We start from the raw sequence: 21,186 nt of genomic DNA on the forward strand, positions 1-21,186 counted from the left end.
AATGTGGGGTTTTGTTAGATGGAGTGGGATTCTTAAAGGAGACTGTGGCTTTGGGAGGAGGAACAGTGCAGGGCATGTTGTTATTGGTGGGGCTTTGAAGGTGGAGTGCAGCTTTGTACTGAAAGTCAGGGCTTAGGTCTTTGTAAGAGGTGCAGGATGCTATTTGAGGAGTTGCACTTTGTAGGAGGAACAAGGCTTGGTGGGAGTAGGGTTTAAAGAAGGAACAGGACATTGTAGGAAGAGCTGGATTTGTAAGGAGGATCTGGGGATTTTAAGGAACAGGGCTTTATAGAAAAGAATAGGGATTTATAAGAGGAGCAGAGCTTTGGAATGAGGCCACAGTTTATGAATAGGCTTTGTTTATTTTTTATTTTCACTCGGTAGTGTTGCTGCCTATTCTTTCTGGCCATGATTCTCCATTTGAATTTTAGGGTAGCAATCCTGGAACCCCGAATTCCACAGCAGGGAATTAGGTGCTAAGAAGGGCTTTACATGGCTTCCAGAAAAATACTACCTGCAGATTGCCCTGCTACGTTATAAGGCTGAGCTTCTAAGGTCTAGCCTGAGTACAAGACCCCTCCCTATCTTTTGAAACTGATGAAGAGGTCAAAGTTGAGCCTGTGTTCACAAAAACACTTCAAGACCTGCGTAAAGTATGATCCCTTTTCTCAGATGGAAGTGTAGAAGTGTAATTGGTCAGTTACAAGTAACTATTCTTCCTCTGCTTGGGACATGGCTTCACAGTGTTCTCCAGCCTTCCTCACAGTCAGGCCAAGGACTGGCTAATGACATGAGAGGAAAGGAAGGTGTCCTGCCTCTGAGCACTTCTCATGGACAATCTTCCCATCAAGCAGCAGTCTTGGCAAAAGATGGAAGGAAGCCAAATCTTGCTCCTGGGAAAGCTCTTTCCATATCTTACTCAAGGCAGGGGTTTCCAGCCACCTTGGAGGTTTCACTAATTAACAATAAGGCAGAGATAAGTCATCGTGGCCTTCCTGACTTAAAGGTCTTGCTTTAGCCTCAAAAAAGAAAAAAAAAAAAAATCCCCAGCTAAGTGTACATGGAGGGTATTAAAAACAAAACAAAACAAAACAAACAAAAAAACAAGCCAAGTTCTCTGACTGAAGGAGGAAATCCTTTCTTTGATTCTCCAATTGCTTTCTATTAGGTTTGATTAATCTAACAAAATAAAATTCTTCTCTCTGGGTGTAGACACCTGAAGAATTAGTTGAAGGGCAGTCTGCTACCTTGAAATTAAATAGTTGAAGAAGCTTCAGATCTCAAGTGCACAATGAATTTCAATAAAATTTGCTGCAGGAGCAGTACTTAAAGGAGACATTTTTAACCAAGGCTGCAATCTACAGGTGATAATATTAAATATACGACAAACAACAAATTATGCAATCAAAATTTTAATAACAAAGATACTATTTTTAACATGGTCAAATATACTTGGCTAAGTCCAGATTAAAAAAAATGTATCTAGCCCAACAGTACAATCATACAGCTTTGTACAGAACATTCCATAGATCAACAGAAAATACATTTGAGCACAAAAATAAAAAATATTTAAAGAGAATCTCTAAGCAGCTTTTTACTTCTGCAAAACAGACATATATCTTGTACTGATTAAATATCTACAAGTGCTTTCCTTTACAAAAATACATATATTCTTAATAGACTAAGTCATTAACAATGACCTGGTAATTCTTTCACTTCAATTTGAATGATTTATAAGCTAAATCTTACAACCACAAAAAGGTTTTTATTTGTATTAAGATGTTACCACTTTTGACAAAAAGCTTAAAATATTTCATATTTCAAAGTAAAATTAGCAACATAACATTACAATATATTCTATCATAGCTTTATTTATTGTGAGGGCTACCCTAATATAAACCGATGATCGCTGTTGTGTTGCCAGATGCAGGAATGCAGCGGAACATTGATACTCCCCCCACAAGCTCTTGTCCTGGACCACAGCTTCATAAGGACACTTAGGCCCCCACCCCCATTCTAAAAAATACGGCAAAAAGAAAACTGATCTCAAACAATGTTAGGCTGATCCCATTACATTTTAATGTGTAGAACTCCTGCTCCAGTGGATTGATGCGAAGTGTATGGATAAATAAACTAAACTGTTTTACTATCTCTACAATACCCAGAAATATTTAATCTTCATTTGTACTAGATTAGTTGCTTATTCCATGAAGTTCTGTAAGATGGAAGAAAACTAGATCCAGTATATATAACATGTATGTTTCACTTGATTCTAGATTTAAAAACTATTTAAAAGCATTTCTGAAAAGTCAGTCTCAGTTTTGAATCACTGAAGAAAGGACATAATGACTACACAGACACATTTGCATGAGCATTTAAAGTGATCAAATTATTTTAAGTTTAATTTTATAACTTTCTGAAGAGGAAGTGCTCAAGCATTTGATTCTATCTGAAAATATAATAAGGACAGCAAATAAACATACTATTTGTGAAAACTGTTACAAGAAGAGAATCACTTTTAAATTACTGGAAAACCACCACTGCTTTTTAAAAAACCAACACTATGAAAACCCTATACTGTATGTTTAAGAACATTTATAAACTTTATCTCATGTTTTCCACCAAAATATTACTGAACTAGGTATATCAAGTAAATCCAGACACAGTTGTTTATCTTGTGCTTTGAAAGGGCTTCAGAGTCTTTAGTGTATTTAATGTTTTTCAAAACCAGACCTAGCAGACATGTTATGTTCTTTATTGGTCTCCAAACCATAGGGATATATATCTTAAAATAACGATAATAGTATTTCAAGGTTTTGTGTTTCTAATCCAGAAAGAAAAGTTATGGCAAACTCAGTCATTTTTGAAATTCCTATAACCAATCAACATCTGGTATAAAGCTTAGCTGCTGGAAAGTTCCTTATGATAGTCCACAGTACATAATAGAGTGTACATTCACATTTAATTGATTCGAGGAGGTTTACCTAGTGATCCATCAGACAGACTTCATAAAATGAGTTTTACCTGAAAGGTGGCACACAGAATGAACTGAAGGAGAAATGGCATAATAGTACACCTCTCTTGATGTACATAGATGCTCTTGTATAGCTAAATTCTAATAATAATGCTTCTGCTGAGAAATAAGACAAAGAGTTACTTTTTAAGAAAACAAAACAAACAGGCCCTTTTAAGAAAACAAGACAAAAACAGGCCTTTAAGAAAATTTTGCTTCTGAATATTCAAAAAGCACTTATATAAATCCAGTAGAATGTACTATCTTCTTCACAAGTAAGGATGTCAACATTTTTACCAAAGTCTGTCTTGAAGAAAATTTCTCATATTACTAAGAACTTGGGAGCTAAATAAGTATGATTTATTTTATACTACCTCCACGGAAGAAAAGACTTCTCAAATTAAAATTTTAAATTTCAATTTCAATTTTCTTTTAAAAGTATTTCTCCCATATTTCATTCAGAAAAATGTGTTTATCGCTTTCTCATGTTTGAGGATTCCTAAAATCTGTCAGATGGTGCTGAAAAACAGTGAAAATATTTGAAAGGAAGTGTGCTCTGATTATTGCAAGAAAAACCTGCATTTGACCCTTCTCACCAAGAAAATTCAGTTTAAAGCCTTTCTTTGGTGATGTTTTAACAATTAAGGTTATTGCCTAACTACATAAAATCAAGTTGCTATCTAAAAACTTCCAACCTCCAAACTGTTAAAACTGTCTAACACAATTATTAACAATAAAATGTCTTTGGTGATATCTATATTCTTATGAAAATCTTTAAAAAGAAACTAATTTACAAGTGCCTATTTAGATATGAAATCATTCATGAGAGACAGATACAGACAACTCAAAATTGATGCAGTAAATCTAAAACAGAAATGCACTTTAGCAATGAGGCACTTTCTCTTAAATATTCAATAAAGCTAAACAGTTCACAATATAACATAACATACTTTTTTCCTTAAAGAATAAGTTCTAATTTAGGTGACATTTGAGTGTAAAATATAGTTTGGCAAACCCATTACATTTATAAAATGTGGCATATTAGTTTGGGATAGATGATGTTCAATAAGTAAAGAAATAATACACTTTTCTAAAAGTAGTTAAAAGATGTTACCCAAACCCAAAATTGAATATTACTTCATCAGTGAACCTTTTAAGTTTATTTTTTCATGCATCTTAGGAGTCTTATTAATCTAGAGAGAAGGCCATGTTTTGATTTCTCTATTAACTGATGTGATTAGTTCAATTAATGTGACATTTATAAACCACATTCTTTATATCCAAGATTCTTTGACCCTTCTGTATCTGATTTTTAAGGCAGATAAAGCAGATACCAAAATATTTTATGGAAGTAAAGTTTTTTCAGTTTATTGCTTAAGAAACAACAGATTAAAGAGTAAATTTAGGGTTATTCTCTGATTTTTATAGATTCACAATATTACTCCTATAGATTATTAATATGAAGCATTTGTTTCTTAGCACCTTATTTTATAAAGCTAACCATAAAAGGTGCCTGTACATTTTTTCTATACCTGGTTGCCTGCAAATTCTATGACCTGATGTAAGGAATAATTAACTGGGGATTTAGTGTATTACTGGACATGACGGCAGTCCCATACTTAGAAACTCATAGGTGACACACCAAGAGGTCAGATGAAGAATTTGAGGCTCTAGTGGCAATACAACATTACTCAGGACCATCAACAAATGTGAACCTTTGTCCAAATAACAATTGATGCCCTACTTTATTGTGTTGTGTTTTTTTTTTTAAACATGTTTTGGCACAAATGCCATTGCATTAAATAAAATGTCAGTGCTTTAACATTAAATAAAATAATTTTATATACAACTATTCTCAATTCCATAATTGTTTCCTATATATTTCCTTGGAATATAGTGAAACATATGATTAGGCAAGGGTCAAATTTAAAGAAATCTTGTATATAAAACTAGTTTATGGCCGTAAGTTTTGGCTAGGAAGCCAAAATATCCAAGTCTCATTTGTGGTTTTCAAAATGCACTTGTAATTCATTTTGAGTTAAGTAAATTAAAATCACTTCTATATGTGTAAAATACTTAAATCATTAATCCAGATGTGATGCATTTATAATTATTTAAAAAATTTCTCAAGGATATCTAGGAACTAGGTTTCACAGTATAGCAAAATAATTTCTGTAACTAAAGAACAAATTCAGTTTTTTGGAGGCGTGTAATGGTCTTTTCCAAGCATTGATAGTTAATAAAAACTGCCTTTTAAATTCCGCTTATGAACCCTTCCAAGAACACACATAATCTAACAAAATGAAGCTAAAAAAGTACTGCTGTAAACTTCTTCACCAAAGTCAGAACAATAACAGAAAACTTTAATACAGACTTTTGGACTTGATAAAACATATGTAAAAGATAATTATTAACTTTAAGCTTTTACATTGTGAAATGCAGCAAAGTTGAGATGTCTATTGTGTATTTCTTAGAGTTATACAATGTTTTATTTCTATGAAGCATTCTGACATCCAGAGGTGTTAACTGTGATACATGTTACTGGAAAATGTAGCACAGCTACCATGTATACAGTATAAAAACTATGTGTGTAACATATAGATTGTGCTCATGTCAGATTTCTAAAACAATTTCTCCTAATCTCCAGGATTTTTTTCCCCTAAATTTCAAATTTCAAGGTTGTTCCAAAGCAACTGATAAAACAATTTCCAAGGAGGTTTGGTGAAAAAAAGTGTGATTTTTAAAAGCTTTAAAATAAAGTTTTTAATCTAATTTAAGGTAAAAAGACTTTGACTTGCAGACTAATCTGAAATGAATGGAAGACTTAACAAAACTGCAAAACCAACATCATCATAGTTCTGACCTTTACTGAGATCATGAATAAAACAATAATCCCCCCCATTACTACAGTATCTAAAAGAAAATATCCTTAAACCATTAATTTTGGTTAGCATGTTTATCCACTACACTGTATTTAATCTATTTGATGCATATGGTTTGGAAATGTGACCAGTAACTAACAGTTTGAATCTACAACTGTTTTTGAGATTTTGAAGCCATAAAATGTTATCTGCTCTAAAAATCCTAACATTTAAAATCATCAGACATAACCTTCTGCATGCCGCAATGACATACACCTAAGGCCAATTTTTTTTAAAAAAAGCATTCATTAAATGACAGCAACAACATAATGATACATACATCAAATGGGCTATACAATGAAGTTTCATGAAGCAGCACCCGCTTGTCATAAGGCATTATGAAAGATTAACCTTACTTACACATTAATTTTATTAGAAGTAAATGTGATCAGCTGCCAACATTGTGAATGGTTGTGAATCTAACTTAGGTTGTCCAAGAAGTCACCTACATTTCTGATCTGGAGGGCTAACATGCCTTCCTTGTGCAAATTGGTAGACTACACAGAGAGATGCTTAGAATGTCTACAATTATGATGTGCTCCAATGTTAAAGAATAATTAGAATTCTTCACAAAAGGACTTGCACACTCAAGAATGAACTATTTCTTACACAAAAAGCTTACGAAGAATAGGACAGTGGCTCAGAAACCACTTATCTAAATACAGTTCCATACAAAATAATTTCAAGATATAATTATTAGGTTCTTGTACAGTACCCTATTTAAACAAGAATAAAATAGTTAAGTATGTGAAAACTGCAACACCACGAAAATTGAGCCATTTTACTAGTGTAATTAAACATTTGAACAATCTTGGAACAGGCAAGCAAAATATTCAGAAGGATGAATCATGGCTGCACAACTAACTGATTCCAGCCATGACGTGCACACTGTGAGACAGCACAAATACCTTATGCAGATGGATCAGTAGCAGAATGGCACTTGGTTTGCTCTTAATAGAAACAACATGAATGTTACTGACAATTTTAGAGACAGACAATGGCCTTATTTGCATGCTGAGAATCTGTGTCCCTCTAGTCCAACACCGTTCACTGTGCAATCTGTTGACGAGTAAACAAATAGTGCAGGATTCATTTCAGTGAAATCTAGGCCCCTTGGTCTAACCGAAATCAATTCTTGGTCGATACTGCAAAACCATAGGGTATGACTATAAAATAAAAACAGATGATGAATAAGACTATGTTTGCATAAAAACAATATAATTTACATACAAAAGATTTTAAGCATTTAGGGTTATAATTTACTACATTTCCTGATGCTAGTGATTATACCAATTAAGATTTACGTTACTATTTACGATTTAAAGTATTACCATTATTTCTTTTGGTTGCCATTATTTTTCTTCAATCAGTCAAGTTTTCACTAATATGCAGCAGAGGTCAAGTTCAAAGCCTGTAGAAACCATGGGGGGGGGGCGGTGTTTGCATATGTGATCAAAGAGAGAGAGGGCTTGTGGAGAATTATAAGCTACATGTCCCATTTCCAAGTATCCCACTAGTAAACCAGGTGTTGGGGTGGGGGTACTAGGAGTAGGGGCTGAAAAATGGAGCTGCTGCTGGTGAGAACCCACTGAGTCACATATTAAGAGACTCCATGCTCTGAATCTGTGAAACTGGAGTAGTTTTCACAAAGCACGTTTTTAAAATAAGTTTGATATTTTTTGTCATTTTAGCATTTAAAATTTATTTTAATGGTCTTTTAAAAATATTGAAAACAAGTAGCTAATGTCACATGAAATACTATTTAGGTCACTATATTTTTTCAACAGTCAGTTGATACTATCGTATATTCAGATCCATTATATAATTTTAAAAGGTTCATATTGTCCTAGATGTTGCTCTATTTAGAAAAGGTATCATAAATCTGGCTACCATATAGTACTAGAAAGAATGTTTTGCAGATAAAGGCATAAGCCATGCCACCTCTGCATCTGTTTTTACCTCCAGTTTCTGTAATAATATAGAACCAAACATCATAAAGTTGGAAAAGGTCTGAAGAACCAATAATTTTCCTTTTCGTAAAGCTGTAGGTTTCCCTTTTTAAAGTGAAATTTGAGTAGCTACTTTCATGGAATCAAGAAAAGGGGAGATGGCCACTCACTGATGTTTCTTCATCAGTGTAGGGGAATGAAAAAAAATCCAGAATAGAGAACTTTATTCTTTCACATAAATAAAGGGACAGACTGAGATTTTACAATTCTGAAAATGACCACTGAGGCACTTATAACTACATTACATATTGATAAGACTCAACGTTGGGGTATCTTTTACAGATGGCTAGCAACAAAAATGCTTTCCGAGGTGAAGAAGTAATGGATATGTCATTACTAGCTTTCTAAGAACTAGAATAATAATCTTATTCTCTTGAGATTTTCATGGCCTAAAATTATTTTGGTTCTAATTTTACTTAATCAAATTATCTAGGAGTGGGGCACAGGAATCTATATTTTATAAAACTCTCTGGAAGTTTCTAAAGCTGAGCCACATTTTGAGACCATTAACATAGGTACACTCCTAGCCTTACTTCATTAATTCCCATTCTACTTCACTCCAACCCACAGCTTTCTGTTTATTATAATAATCTTCACTTTTTCTTTCCATTCCTGACTATTGAATGTGCACACATTCTGTAATTAAGTTACTCATTTTAGAATACACTTAACATATACAGAAGTATCCATCAACAATGGATGAAAGCAGAGAGGGGAATAAAATGGCTTGGTTGTTATTGGTTGAAATTTTCTCAGATTTGGGCTGAAGATGGTTTTGTCTCTCCTCTCCAAAAAACCATTTATATTGATTGTATGACCATGTATGGAGATCAGTAATTTTATTGAACTGTGTCATAACACTGAAAATTCTTGAGTTGTACTGTAAGTTTTATTTATGTTTCAGTTACTTTCTGAAATAAGATGGCATCCCATTTACTAAATGAAATATGGCCTCTCTTTGCATTAAATTATTGCACTGATTCTGTTTCATAGTTTCTAATTCTCACAACTCATTGTGCAATAGCAACACACTATAAAAATGTACATTTTAAATGTGATAATTTTAGCAATGGTTAAAACTGTCCTTGATTAACTTTTTCCCTTAAAGAATAAATTCTTTTTATCATAAAACTGTTTTTATTTTAGATTTGAAAAATACAGAAAAGCATCAGTAAATAAATAAATAAATAAAGGAAAATTATTTAAATCCTATCATCTAAAGATCCTTCAAGTCTTTTTATCTACACTTTTTTTTCAAAAGTGGATTCATGCCAAACATTTTTTCATAAACAATTTTGTCTATTCAAAACCTTTGTGTTCATTTAAAATCTCACATACACATTTCCATACCATTTAATACATTCCTACATGATCATTTTTTTTTCTTTTTTGGGTACTAGTGATTGCACTCAGGGGTATTTGACTACTGAGCCACATTCCCAGCACTATTCTGTATTTTATTTAGAAACAGAGTTGTCTCTATCTTATGCTATTTACAAAGGAAGTAGGGGCTGGGATTGTGGCTCAGTGGTAGAGCACTTGCCTAGCATATGTGAGGCACTAGGTTGATTCTCAGCACCACATATAAATAAATAAATCTATTAACAACTACAGAATATTTTTAAAAAGGAACTATGTTAACCATATCTCCTTTTGCTGTACATTTGATATTATTCAATTTTTATGCTATTATAAATTTATCTTGACCCATTGCTTCCTATCCTTCCCCCCAGGACATATTCCTGGATATAGAACTACTGATTTAAACAGCACATACATTTTTAAGGGTGTTTTGATAAATATTATTACACTGGTCTTCAAAAAGCTGTTCTATTTTACATTTCCCTAAGAAATATGAATGTCCAAGTACTATCCTTTACCTCTCTTAATTTGGCAATTTAATAAACATAAGATAGTATTTTATTATTTTTTTTGCATTTCTTGACTTTCAAAGAAGTTAATGTTTAGAATCTGTATACACTTATTAGCCAGCTGTATTTCCTTTTCTGTAACTTGCCTAATATGTTCTTTGTTCATTTTTTTTTCCTATGGAAAGTTAGGCTTTTTCTTATAGATTTATATGAATTCTTTATGTATTAAGGACATTAAATCTTTTTTGTTATCTATTACAAATCTTTACTTAGATTTTTACCATTTACTTTTCAATATTAACAGTTAACTTGATTGGTTTTTATCTTTTTTATAGGTACAATGAGAAAGACCATTCCCAATCTGAGATCAGTTACTCAACTATATTTTCTTCGTGATCTTTTATGGTATCATTTGGAATATTTATCACTTTAAACTATCAGAAACTTATACTGGTGTATAATGTGAGTTATGAATTAAATTCCCCTGTCTCAGTACAATTAATGAAAACAAGCCCTACTAGATCTGCACCCAATAGTCAACACTATCTCTGAATGCATGATTTCCAACCCCCCTCTCTTCTGTACTGTCTGCTCTAGCACCACTGGCCTCCTTGCAATTCTTAGACAACCAGATTCACCCACTGCTAAGAGCCTTTGCAGTGTATTCCCTGGGCCAGAGTGCTCTACAGACAGATATTCAATTCATATAGCTATGTCTCTCATTTCCTTTTGATCAAAATCTACCATATCAAGAGGCCTTCCTTGATTATCTTAAAAGTAAATTCAATTAATCTATTTTCGATTTCTTCTAACACAAAAATTTACTTGGTTTTTTCCCCATCTGTTATAGTCATTAGAGTATAAGTTCCATGAGAAAAAAAGGTTTGTGTTCATTTTAATTCTATATCCCCAGGTCTAGAAGAGTGACCAATGTCTACTAAATGCACAGTACTAATATGCTCAATGATAAATGAATCTGTTTTTCTTCCATTAGTTTAAGATACTGTTTTCATAGATTCATAGATGCTGGAGTCTATTTCTAAATTATTCTTTTTTATTCATGTCTGTTTAAGTTACTACATGATTTTAACTATTTCAGCTTTATGATACATGTTTGTATGTGGCAGTGCACTTGTCCCCTTATTACTCATTTTAAAAATGTAACTGACCAGAAGCATCTGTGTGTGTGTGTGTGTGTGTGTGTGTATATATATATATATATATATATATTTTTTTTTTTTTTTTTGGAAAGAGATTTTATTCTCTTCCTATTAGGAAAGACAGTGAAAAGGTCTTCAAGAGGGGTGACAATTGGTGACATTACAACCATTTGGTATCACTCAGCAGAAGCATCTGTATTTTTTGATGAACTCTAGAATGCCTGAATTTGTCAAGTCAGATAAGAACCTGGAAAAAATATGTCTAAAATTATGCTTAAGTTCATAATTTTATCATGGGTAAACTGACATCTTTATGATATTTAATATACTCTTTAAATTTCTGGTGTGTGAAATGGAATTTTGGATAAATATAAAAGGATCTTTGTTCTTAGGAAATATTTGCTGCAGTATTTAATGGTCAACTGTACTAATACCTGATTTATTTTTAAATAGTTCTACAAAAAATAATATATAAAGAAAGAAATAAGAGAAAGATTTGGGAAAAGAGAGGGAGGGACAAAAGAGGCAGAAAATGTAATGAACTGTTAACTGGTAAATCTAAGTAAAGGTTAAGGCTATTCCTAAGTAATTATTTCAATTTTCCCACTCTTTTGAAAAAATTCAAAATAAAAACAAGTTAGGGAAAAAATAAGGACTTAACATTGATTTTTATTAAATATTATATATATACATACATATATGTATACATACATATATGTTAAAAGACTTAAAATTGAGGAGATAACCCCATAATATTAACCCATTCTTGCATTTCTGATAAAAATTATACAAGGTCTTTGTTATTCTTTTTGTATAATATGTTAGTATGTTTAATGGACCAAATATACTCAAGAAAGACAAGGAATGTAGCTGGTAGAGTCCTTGCTTAGCATGTGTGAGACCTTAAATTTGATTCCCAGCACTACCAAAAAAATTTATGCAAAAGAATATTTAGTATATTTTAGTATATTGCTTATGTTCATACTTATATTCAAAATGAGATCTGGTATTAGTTTTGTTCTCTGTCAGTTTTGCTATCATGTTTATGTTACCCTTGTGAAACAAATTTGTAAGAATTCTTTTTCAGTGATTTAAAACTATATACAGCATGGGAGAGATCTACTTCTTGAAATTTGGAGAATGTGACCATAAAACCACTTAGGTCTGTTTCTTTCTCTCTCTCTCTCTCTCTCTGGTACTGGGAATTGAACCCAGGGGTGCTTAACCACTGAGCCACATCCTCAGGCCTTTTTATATTATTAGCTAGAGACAGGGTCTCCCTGAGTTGCTTAGGGCTTTGCTAAGTTGTTGAGGCTGGCTTTGAACTTGTGATCTTTCTGCCTCAGCTTCCCAAGCCAGTGGGATTACAGGTGTGTACTACCATATATGGCCCACTCACGTATCTCTTGAGGAAATTAATTCTTTAAATTTTTTTTATGCCTTTTGTGAATCAGTGGTTTAACTTCTCTTTCTTCTTGGGTTAATTTTTTTTTTTTTTTTTGGTGGTGCTGGGATTCAATTCCAGGGCTTTATACATGCTAGAAGGTAAGTACTCTACCACTAAGCTACATTCCTAGCCCTTCTTGGGTAAATCTGAACCACTAATATTTTCCTAGAAAGTTTTCTATTTCAGAAAATTTTCACAAAATTAAAAACTCAATAATATATAGCTCTGTATGTACATATAATACATATTTTTTTCCTCTCCCTCTTTTTTTCTTTTGGTACTGGAGATTGAACCTGGGGGTGCTTTACCACTGATAAACATCCCCAGGCGTTTTCATTTTTTATTTTGAGACAGGACCTTGCTAAGTTGCTGAAGCTGGCCTCGAATTTCTGATCCTCCTCCCTCAGCCTCCCCAATCACTAAGATTACCTATATATCAATATATTCTTGTAATAAAAAAGTGAAAACTTTTCCTAGAAAATTTCTGGTTTTGGCCAAAGGTACATACAATTAACTACAAATTCAATTTTTTTAAAAGACTATTATCTATCTATCTACATATATGAGACTATTATCTGTAATGAAGTATTGAAGAAAGAAATGGAATTTTGTGTAGATTTGAAAATTTGTCTCATTCCAGTCATTTTCTAATACTTTGCACTAAGATTTAAGAATATCTTTCTTTCTAAGGACACAGACATTGATACTAAGAATAAAATAAAAAAGCTGTGTGTATGTGGGTTCTAGCTGTGGACAATATACCATTATGGATCAGCCCCAAATCAGCTACAAAGCTTAAAGCTAAAACATTTATAAACTTCAGAGTTTTATAAACTTTGCCAACTCTAACTAAATTATTTGTTCACCCCTTACCCTAATTTGTGTAACAGAAGGTAAAGGATGATTTTTTTTTTCCCCCTAAATGATTTCCTCTTGGCCTTTATAGATGTCATTATATTTGCTTATTCCACTGCTAAAAAAACTAGGACTTAAACATTGTATATGAAAAAAACATACATCTTAGTGAAGGCATGGGGATTCCTACAACATAGCCTTGACCAAAAGACTGAGGGAAATTTTAGATAAGCTGCTAATTCAAATTTTTTGATTAGTATTGAAGTATTAATACTTAACATTCATTCCTTTGTCCAACTCCAAAACTGCTACACTGAAGTTTACTAGTTCTAAAGTTTACATAATTCTCCTTTCTTGGCTCCAAGGAAATAGGGATGAAGACTACCTTAATTGCTGGCATAAAAAATCTGGATATTTTAAACAAATGCTATGATTAGTCCACAAGATTAAGGTGGATCATAGATCATCTCTGAACCTAACAATAATCCTTACTATAGGGCACTTAAGTCTCTACTTTCCAAAAAATTTTAAGTGTATTTTTACTAGATAAACTTTTCTCAGACACATATTCAAATATTATCAGCACATTATTAAATTAGCTCACTATCATTTCCTTATTAAAAGAAGTAATAGGATTAAAAAACTTAGAGCAATGCCCTATAAGCAAGCTCACAATTAGATTTTGTTCTTGCTCCTATTTAGTCATCTAACTTGGCATTTCATCTTTTACTTATGGATGAATGGCTCATCGAAAAAAAAAAAGCCCAAACACAACATTTTGGGCTGGGAATATAGATAGTTTGGGGTAGAGCACTGCTTAGTGTGTGGATGGTGTGGGTTTGATCCCCAGCACTGCAAAATTAAAAATAAAATCACACTTATACAAAGAAGGCAACATCCTGATCCAATATGGATCAGAGATTTCTCAAGGACTGAAAGTAGTAATTATTAAGAACTTCTGACTCATAAATAATGGCCTTAACATTTATAATTTCAATTTATATTCAATAAAGTTAAATAATTATTTCAGGACAACTAAAATAATGGGGAATTTGGGGGATTTAAGTTTAGAAAAGATCATAAAAACATCAGTTTTACAGAGTGACATGTCTCAGTAACTCAAGTTGGGGATGAAGCGATCACTGCCATGGCATCATGATGGTCATATGTACCGTCGTGAGTGCCTCTTACCTGATACAAAGGGCCATCCTGAGAGCAGACTTGCGAAGCTGAGCAGTTCAGACACCGAAACTGCGGAGGAGATGAACTCATCAGATAAGAGGCATCCACAACTGGATACATATTTAAAATTGATTATTTAAAATATTTTAACGTCAAACATTAAGAGTCAACATGATTAATTAAAAAAAAAACACTGAGAAAATGATAGTTGGTTTTGAAAAAAATAGATTTAATAACTTAGTGATTGGTAAAATTTAGCTTGAAGTAATTTTAGCAACTAGCTATGAGTTAGGTTAATATTTTGAAAATACCAATATGGTATCCTACCCTTTCCAAATACTAGTTCCTGAGAAAATCCTCATCTCTTGGTATATAAGGGCACCCTCTTTCTTCCATCCCTTCCTGCGATCAGTCTCTCCTAGGTCTCCTATTCAACTACCCCGGAAAGCAGCACTGTTCAGTGAGATCAGAGCACAGAACTTCGCTCAACCTATAAGGGATCCATTTCCTGTTTTATTTAGGTTCTTTATATTGCCCAAATTAGAGTCTTAGTCTCCATATCTATTTTAATAGCATTAGACTATGAGCTCCTTGAATATATTTCATATTTACACTTGCAGTCTTATATAGTTAAGACCCAGAACTGACAAACAGCAGCCACTTCATTAAGTGTTGTATAAGTAAATAAATGAATGAATATATTTTTAAACTACTGAGTAGATTCATTTGTAACAGTTTAACCACATGTGAAATCGTTATTAATCGTTATTAATCTTGATTTCCAAAATATGCTACAACTTGTTAAATACAAATATAATTTTCATTGTAATGGGACTATAAAACAATATATATTTTAAATTATGCATATATGAAGTCTACATTGCATATTCTTCAAATGGAAAAATTAAATACATAAAAGTTATAAATAAATCAGAATATTTCTAACTTCCCAGAGTAGCTTTTAAAAGATATACTTTGAAAGATTATAAATTTTCTATTTCCCCAAAATACTTAGGCAAATTTTTTTCTTTAGAAGCTGGTCCTTGATTTTGAGTATAGTGCTCATCAACATGCTATAAAATGTGACTAGTAGTATGATTTTTTGGTGACTTCCTTTTTCTCTGAAGAGTTTCCAAGCTCTGGCCTATTCGACTTTGCCTAACGAGGCAAGTTGTACATAGCATTCTATTAGAGAGTTAAAGTGGAAAAATGCTATTTCACTAGTTGTTCTTTTCTCTATTAGTCTCTTTGGTATCAGTCAAGATGGGTACCTTTGCTTTTCCTAAAATTGCAAATAATACAAAAATAAGTCAAAGATAGATAAGCATGGTACAGTCACTTCTGTGCTGGACTAGCAGATGCTGCTGGAGGAGATGAAACTAATCAGGGTCACCTAGGAAAAGACTGTGATGACCACTGACAGTGTGTTCTTTACCCTACCCAAGAAGGGAAGAGCAGGAAGACATGACTCCATGGCAAAAAGATTGAATACAAAGATACTGACAGAGGTCAGAGGTGAAACCAAGTGAAGGAGGAGGAAACTATAATCATAATGAAACTTAACATACATGAGCTATTACTAAAATAATTAACATTTATTATATCAGGCACTTTGCTAAGAACTTGAGTACATAATATTTCATTAATTCTTGTTCAACTTTTCAACACAGGCATTGATACTTTAATTTTTAAGGATCAATTAAGGAAAACTAGGAAGCAGGACACATCTGGGAGAAAATTACTGCAACCTCTGTTAACAAAAGATTCATACTTAGAATATATAAAAAGCTCCTTGAAGAAAATTTTAAAAAGTCAAACATAATGATGAAAAAATAAGACAATGAATATGAAAGTTCACAGATGAAATCTAAAATTGATAATATGCAGAGTTGGTGAGGATGTCAGAAAAGGGACACTCCCTTGTATATTACTGGTATGATTATAAACTGTTCTTTCTAGAGAACATTTTTTCAACATTTCTCAAAATTTAACATATACATACTCTGTTGTAAATCTGCTTCTAGGAATCCAGACAATAGATATGCTTGCACATGGGCAAAAAATACATGTACCCAAAAATATATGGCAATGTATATAAGTATACATCAAAAAAACCTTAAAAAATCAAAATGTCCACCAAGCTATTTCATTAATTAAACAGTGCTACATCCACACATATTAAATTTTATCACTATATTAAAAAGAATTATTTCAAAGTTTATTTTTTCCACAGATTTATTGCCAAGCAAAAAAAGAAGTCACAAACCAATATATACTGCTCATATTTCAGACAACAGTGATGACCACTGGCATGGATATTATGAACAAAATCCAAGCATTAGATTGATGATGTTATTAGATGACTGAGCCCTTTCCAAACTAATTCTACACCTTCAATTTGTAGATGTAGAAGCCAAAGGACAAGTAAGTAGTCCTATCACACTAAAATCCTATTACTCAAGGATGGTCAAAGATCAGATACACTGGTTTCTTCTGGGAGCTTTCTAGAAAAACAGAACCTTAGGCTCTGTCCCAGACCTACTGAGTCAGTATCTGTATTTTATCAACATCCCAAGATGATTTATATTTGGGTTAAAGTTTGAGAAGTACCGTTTATTTTTTTTAACATATATTTTCTCCCACTAAGAAGCAAACATCATGGTCAGCCATGAGTACAAGAAATTCCAAAGTGACAATATCATTAAGAACTGAAAAAATTTCTAAGAAGTATCTAAGTTTGACTGGATGTTTGTTTTGATTCCTAAAGATAAAAATCTTTCAAAAAAAGATCAAAATGGAGAAGTGGGTCCAGAAAGGGCAGGGCTAAAGAAAAGGGTCTAAGGTTGAAGTGGAACTAGTCCTGGACAGAGGAAAGCAGTGGTGCAGAAGGTGCGTGGTGCAGGGAGACATTGCACTACTTGAGGACTTCAGGCAAAATTGATTGTCCTGAGATTCCTCCAGTAGGGTAGGAATGGGACAAGGTAAGGGGTGATCTGAATATGGAGTAGCCTTGCTAGAGGTGAAATAGCCAATATAGATAAAGAGATTTACTCAGAGACATAGATAAAGAGTAAGGAACATATGAGTAGATGTCTCACAGAAGCAAATACAATGAAAAACTATAATGATGCCAATTCCAATGAAGCAACCTAGAAATATAATTCACTGCCAATCACAATCCCATTCAAAGATTTGTCTAGTTTTACCCATTCTTCCAGACTAAACAATTTTTTAAAAATAGGTATTTTTTTGCCCCAATAGGTACTAATATACATCATAAAGCAACTTAGAAGACCTATTTGTTTTATAAGACATTTTAGTTTAGACTCTAACCAAACTTATCCCAAGGTAAATGGACAATTTTCTAAAAGGGTTTTTAGACAGGGGTGTTATATAATCAGATTTTTAAGAAGCTATATAATGTGTAATGCTGGTTCAGAATAAGACCTGCTCAAAAGAACAAACCAGAATACCCAGGGGCATATACACATATGTGTATGTGTGTATACATTCATATACATGTATACATATGTGTAGATAATGCTGATATCTTGAAATAATAAGGTAAGGTATGGATTATTCAATAAATTTTATTTCTGATTAAAAAAATTTAGAATAAAATAGAATTAGGACTTGTGAACATGTGTATGCAAATAAATCAATCCCAGGTGGATTAAAATGTTTACTATTAGAAAGGATAAGAAGTGAAACAACCACATCATACTCATTAGTTTAGGAAACAACCCCAGCCCAAAGCAGAACTAGTTATCCATGGCAGTAGATGGAATAATGAGAGCTTTTCAGACATCCTGGCCTCTTGATGGCAGAGATAGTACGGAATGAATCACAAAAAATAGGCTAGTAGGGGCTTAATGAAGAAATGATTGTTTTATTACTATTGCTACATTTGTCCAGGTCACTCTTCTGCCAGAATTCATTTAAAATAATAATTTTGTACTTAATTGGAACCAGAGCAAGAATTTAAAGTTTGTTTAACAGAAAACAAACAAGAAACTAAGATTCAAATAAATAAAATTATCTTTAGGATATATTTCACGTAACTACTACTTTATAAAAGATAAAATTTTCATTTAATTTAGTGTTAGGTGCTGGAAATTCAACAGTGACCAAATGAAAATCCCAGTCTTTTTTTTTTTTTTTTGGTACCAGGGATTGAACCCAACAGCACTTAATCACTGAGCCACATGCCCGTCTCTCTCTGTCTCTCTGTCTCTCTCTCTTTTAATTTTGAGACAGGGTCTCACTAAGTTGCCTAGGCTGGCCTTGAATTTGCAACCCTCCTGCTTCAGCCTCCTGAGTTGCTGCAATTACTGGCATGCTTCACCATGCCTGGCTAAAATCTTAGGTTTTAAATTACAGTTAAGTGAGGGGACAAATAATAAACATATAAACAAGAGGCACAGTATGTCAGATGGTTTAAAATAACTATGAAAAACAATAAGTATGAAAAGGAATTAAAGAATGTCATCAGAGAGGGAGTTGTTAATTTTAAGGGAGGCCAGTGGCCTCACTGAGAAGGTGACACAGAAGCAAAATTCTTGAAGTAAAAGGTGTGAAGGAACTAGCTGGATGAATACCCGGGAAGGCAATACCAGTAGGGCATGTTTGAGGAAGCACAGAAGACACTGTGGCTACAGGGCTGTGAGCCAAAGAGAGAGGAAATGGTAAAGTGTGTGTTGTGGTGGGAGTGACAGGGAGAACTATGTGGGAGCCATCTCTATGGGTCTTTGGAAGGACTTGCCTTTTATCTAAATGATAATAAATTGAACAGAATGGCACAGAGTGACATGTCCTCTAGCTGTGGTATCAGGTGAGGAGAGTATGTGGGTAGGGTAGAGGCCAGCTAAGAGACTTTCAGAATCATTATGGAAAATGTCCATGGTGAATGAGACCAGAGTAGTAGTAAGACACAGCTGGATTCTGATTCTAGTATTTTGATGGCAGTGGTTAGAATTTGCTAAGGATGAATGAAATAAAAAGAAAGTAATCAGGGCTGATTTCAGGAATTTTGGTCTGAGCAATTGGAAAAATGAAGCTACCAATCTCAAAACCACTGAGACTATGAAGAATGAGGGAGACATAGGTTTGGAGAAGAACAACCAAACAACCAGAATTATCATGAAAATAGAAAAAAAAATAGACTAACATATTATTTTACTATGTACTAGATGTAAAAGGTGGTAATTTTTCTTATTGTTTCGTTTTTCACCTAAATGATAAATCATGATATTGAATCACTTTTTGAACTTTTATTAAAATGACTCAAATAACTAAAGAATTCAAACTCTTCAGAAATGTGTTACCAGAAATTTAATTATATTAAAAACTGATATAACTTATAGTCTATTAATACACAATTTCTGTGAAGTCATATCTAGCAGTATGGGTAACTTTTGACAGGGATCTTGTGAAGGACAGGTGAGCACCAGCAGAGGCCTCACACTGATGGCCATTTACATCTCTTTTAACACTGAACTAAAGAAAGCTAAAAGGACATCCAATACAATGCTAATGTTTTAGGTAATATTACAATATTCCCTCCCCAACAGTACTGGCTAAGAGAATTTACTCTCTCTGCAATCTGCACCTGGTATCTGACAGATTTTGGTTTTAATACTTAAAACAAAAGTAATTCATATACAACCCTTTAAAAGCACTATGAAATGTCACAGAAAGGCAAGTAGTTATTTACCAAATACAAAGACAATTAAAAAAAAAACAAACAAAGAGATTCGATGAATTCTTTGAGATCAACAAACTAGTTGATGACTGACACTAAATGTAATTTTGTCTTCCTGGTCTTGAACTCTTTTTGCTATGGCTAATGCATTCAGCTTCACAAAAAGGATTCACCCATGTGAAACTCAAATAGGAAAAAATTCTGATTTAAGAAGTTAGGTGGTTCATGTATTATTATATCATATCAAGACATTTCTTCTGAAAAACAGCCAAATGTTTTACCCACTGTTTGCTTTTTAACAGTTGCAAAGATATTTACGTTCAATGTAAGTATGTTTGAACTACTGAAATATGGCAACCCCTGTTATATCTGGATTTTACATTACCTATTCCTTGGGAGAGGTAACATTTCTTAATTTTGTGTTTTATTTTATGAGTAACTTACATTTTATAATAAAATATAATAAAACCTACTTACAAAATAAAAGCATTACATTACTCAGAGTTGGAAAGTACGATATTGTACCATAAACACCACAGAATCTTAATATCTTAAAGGTGACCTTAGAAGTTATCTAGTCCAACTTTTCAATCAGTCTTCATTAAGGCTTATTCATCACTCAGATCATGAAGAGAATTTCAGGTAGCATTACTGCAATATTCCTTACTCCCACAAATCAGTCTTATAATCCCTAGTGCCTCAAACTTCCCTAATATCCCATATTAAACTCAGATGTACTCAAACCTATATTAGGACTAATAAAAAAGATGAGAGTTCAAAATACAAAATTTACTTTTTGGTTTTCTTAGATTTTCTCCTCTAAATAATTTCTCCTAGGGCATAGGCACAATAATTAAATTCTGGTATCAGAAACCACAGCAAATTCACTTACCCTTAGGTCTGATTTTATACTTTCAATGTTAAGGAGGTACCTGAAAAAGAGATTATCCAGATTCTACCCAATATGTCCCTTATCACAACTCTAAATGAATTCTCTCATTGACCCTTAATTATACCAGTTAGTGCA

General features: G+C 33.0%; 1 protein-coding gene across 3 annotated transcripts in view; it reads right to left on the bottom strand.

Annotated features, from left to right (window-relative positions):
- Positions 1-1,396: 1,396 nt before the first annotated feature.
- Pcgf5 (polycomb group ring finger 5) overlaps positions 1,397-21,186 on the bottom strand; it is a 113,519-nt gene continuing 93,729 nt past the window's right edge. For 2 of the 3 annotated variants that reach the window (XM_027939919.2, XM_027939918.2), the window contains exons 9-10: positions 14,468-14,527; positions 1,397-7,100 (exon numbers count right to left, since the gene is read on the bottom strand). In XM_027939919.2, the coding sequence (XP_027795720.1) occupies positions 7,053-7,100; positions 14,468-14,527 (108 nt within the window). In that variant the 3' untranslated portion in view covers positions 1,397-7,052. The remainder of the gene's footprint in view (positions 7,101-14,467; positions 14,528-21,186) is intronic. The other variant, XM_027939920.2, reaches the window with a different exon arrangement.

Source organism: Marmota flaviventris, chromosome 4 (genome assembly GCF_047511675.1).
Source record: "Marmota flaviventris isolate mMarFla1 chromosome 4, mMarFla1.hap1, whole genome shotgun sequence".
NCBI lineage: Eukaryota > Metazoa > Chordata > Mammalia > Rodentia > Sciuridae > Marmota > Marmota flaviventris.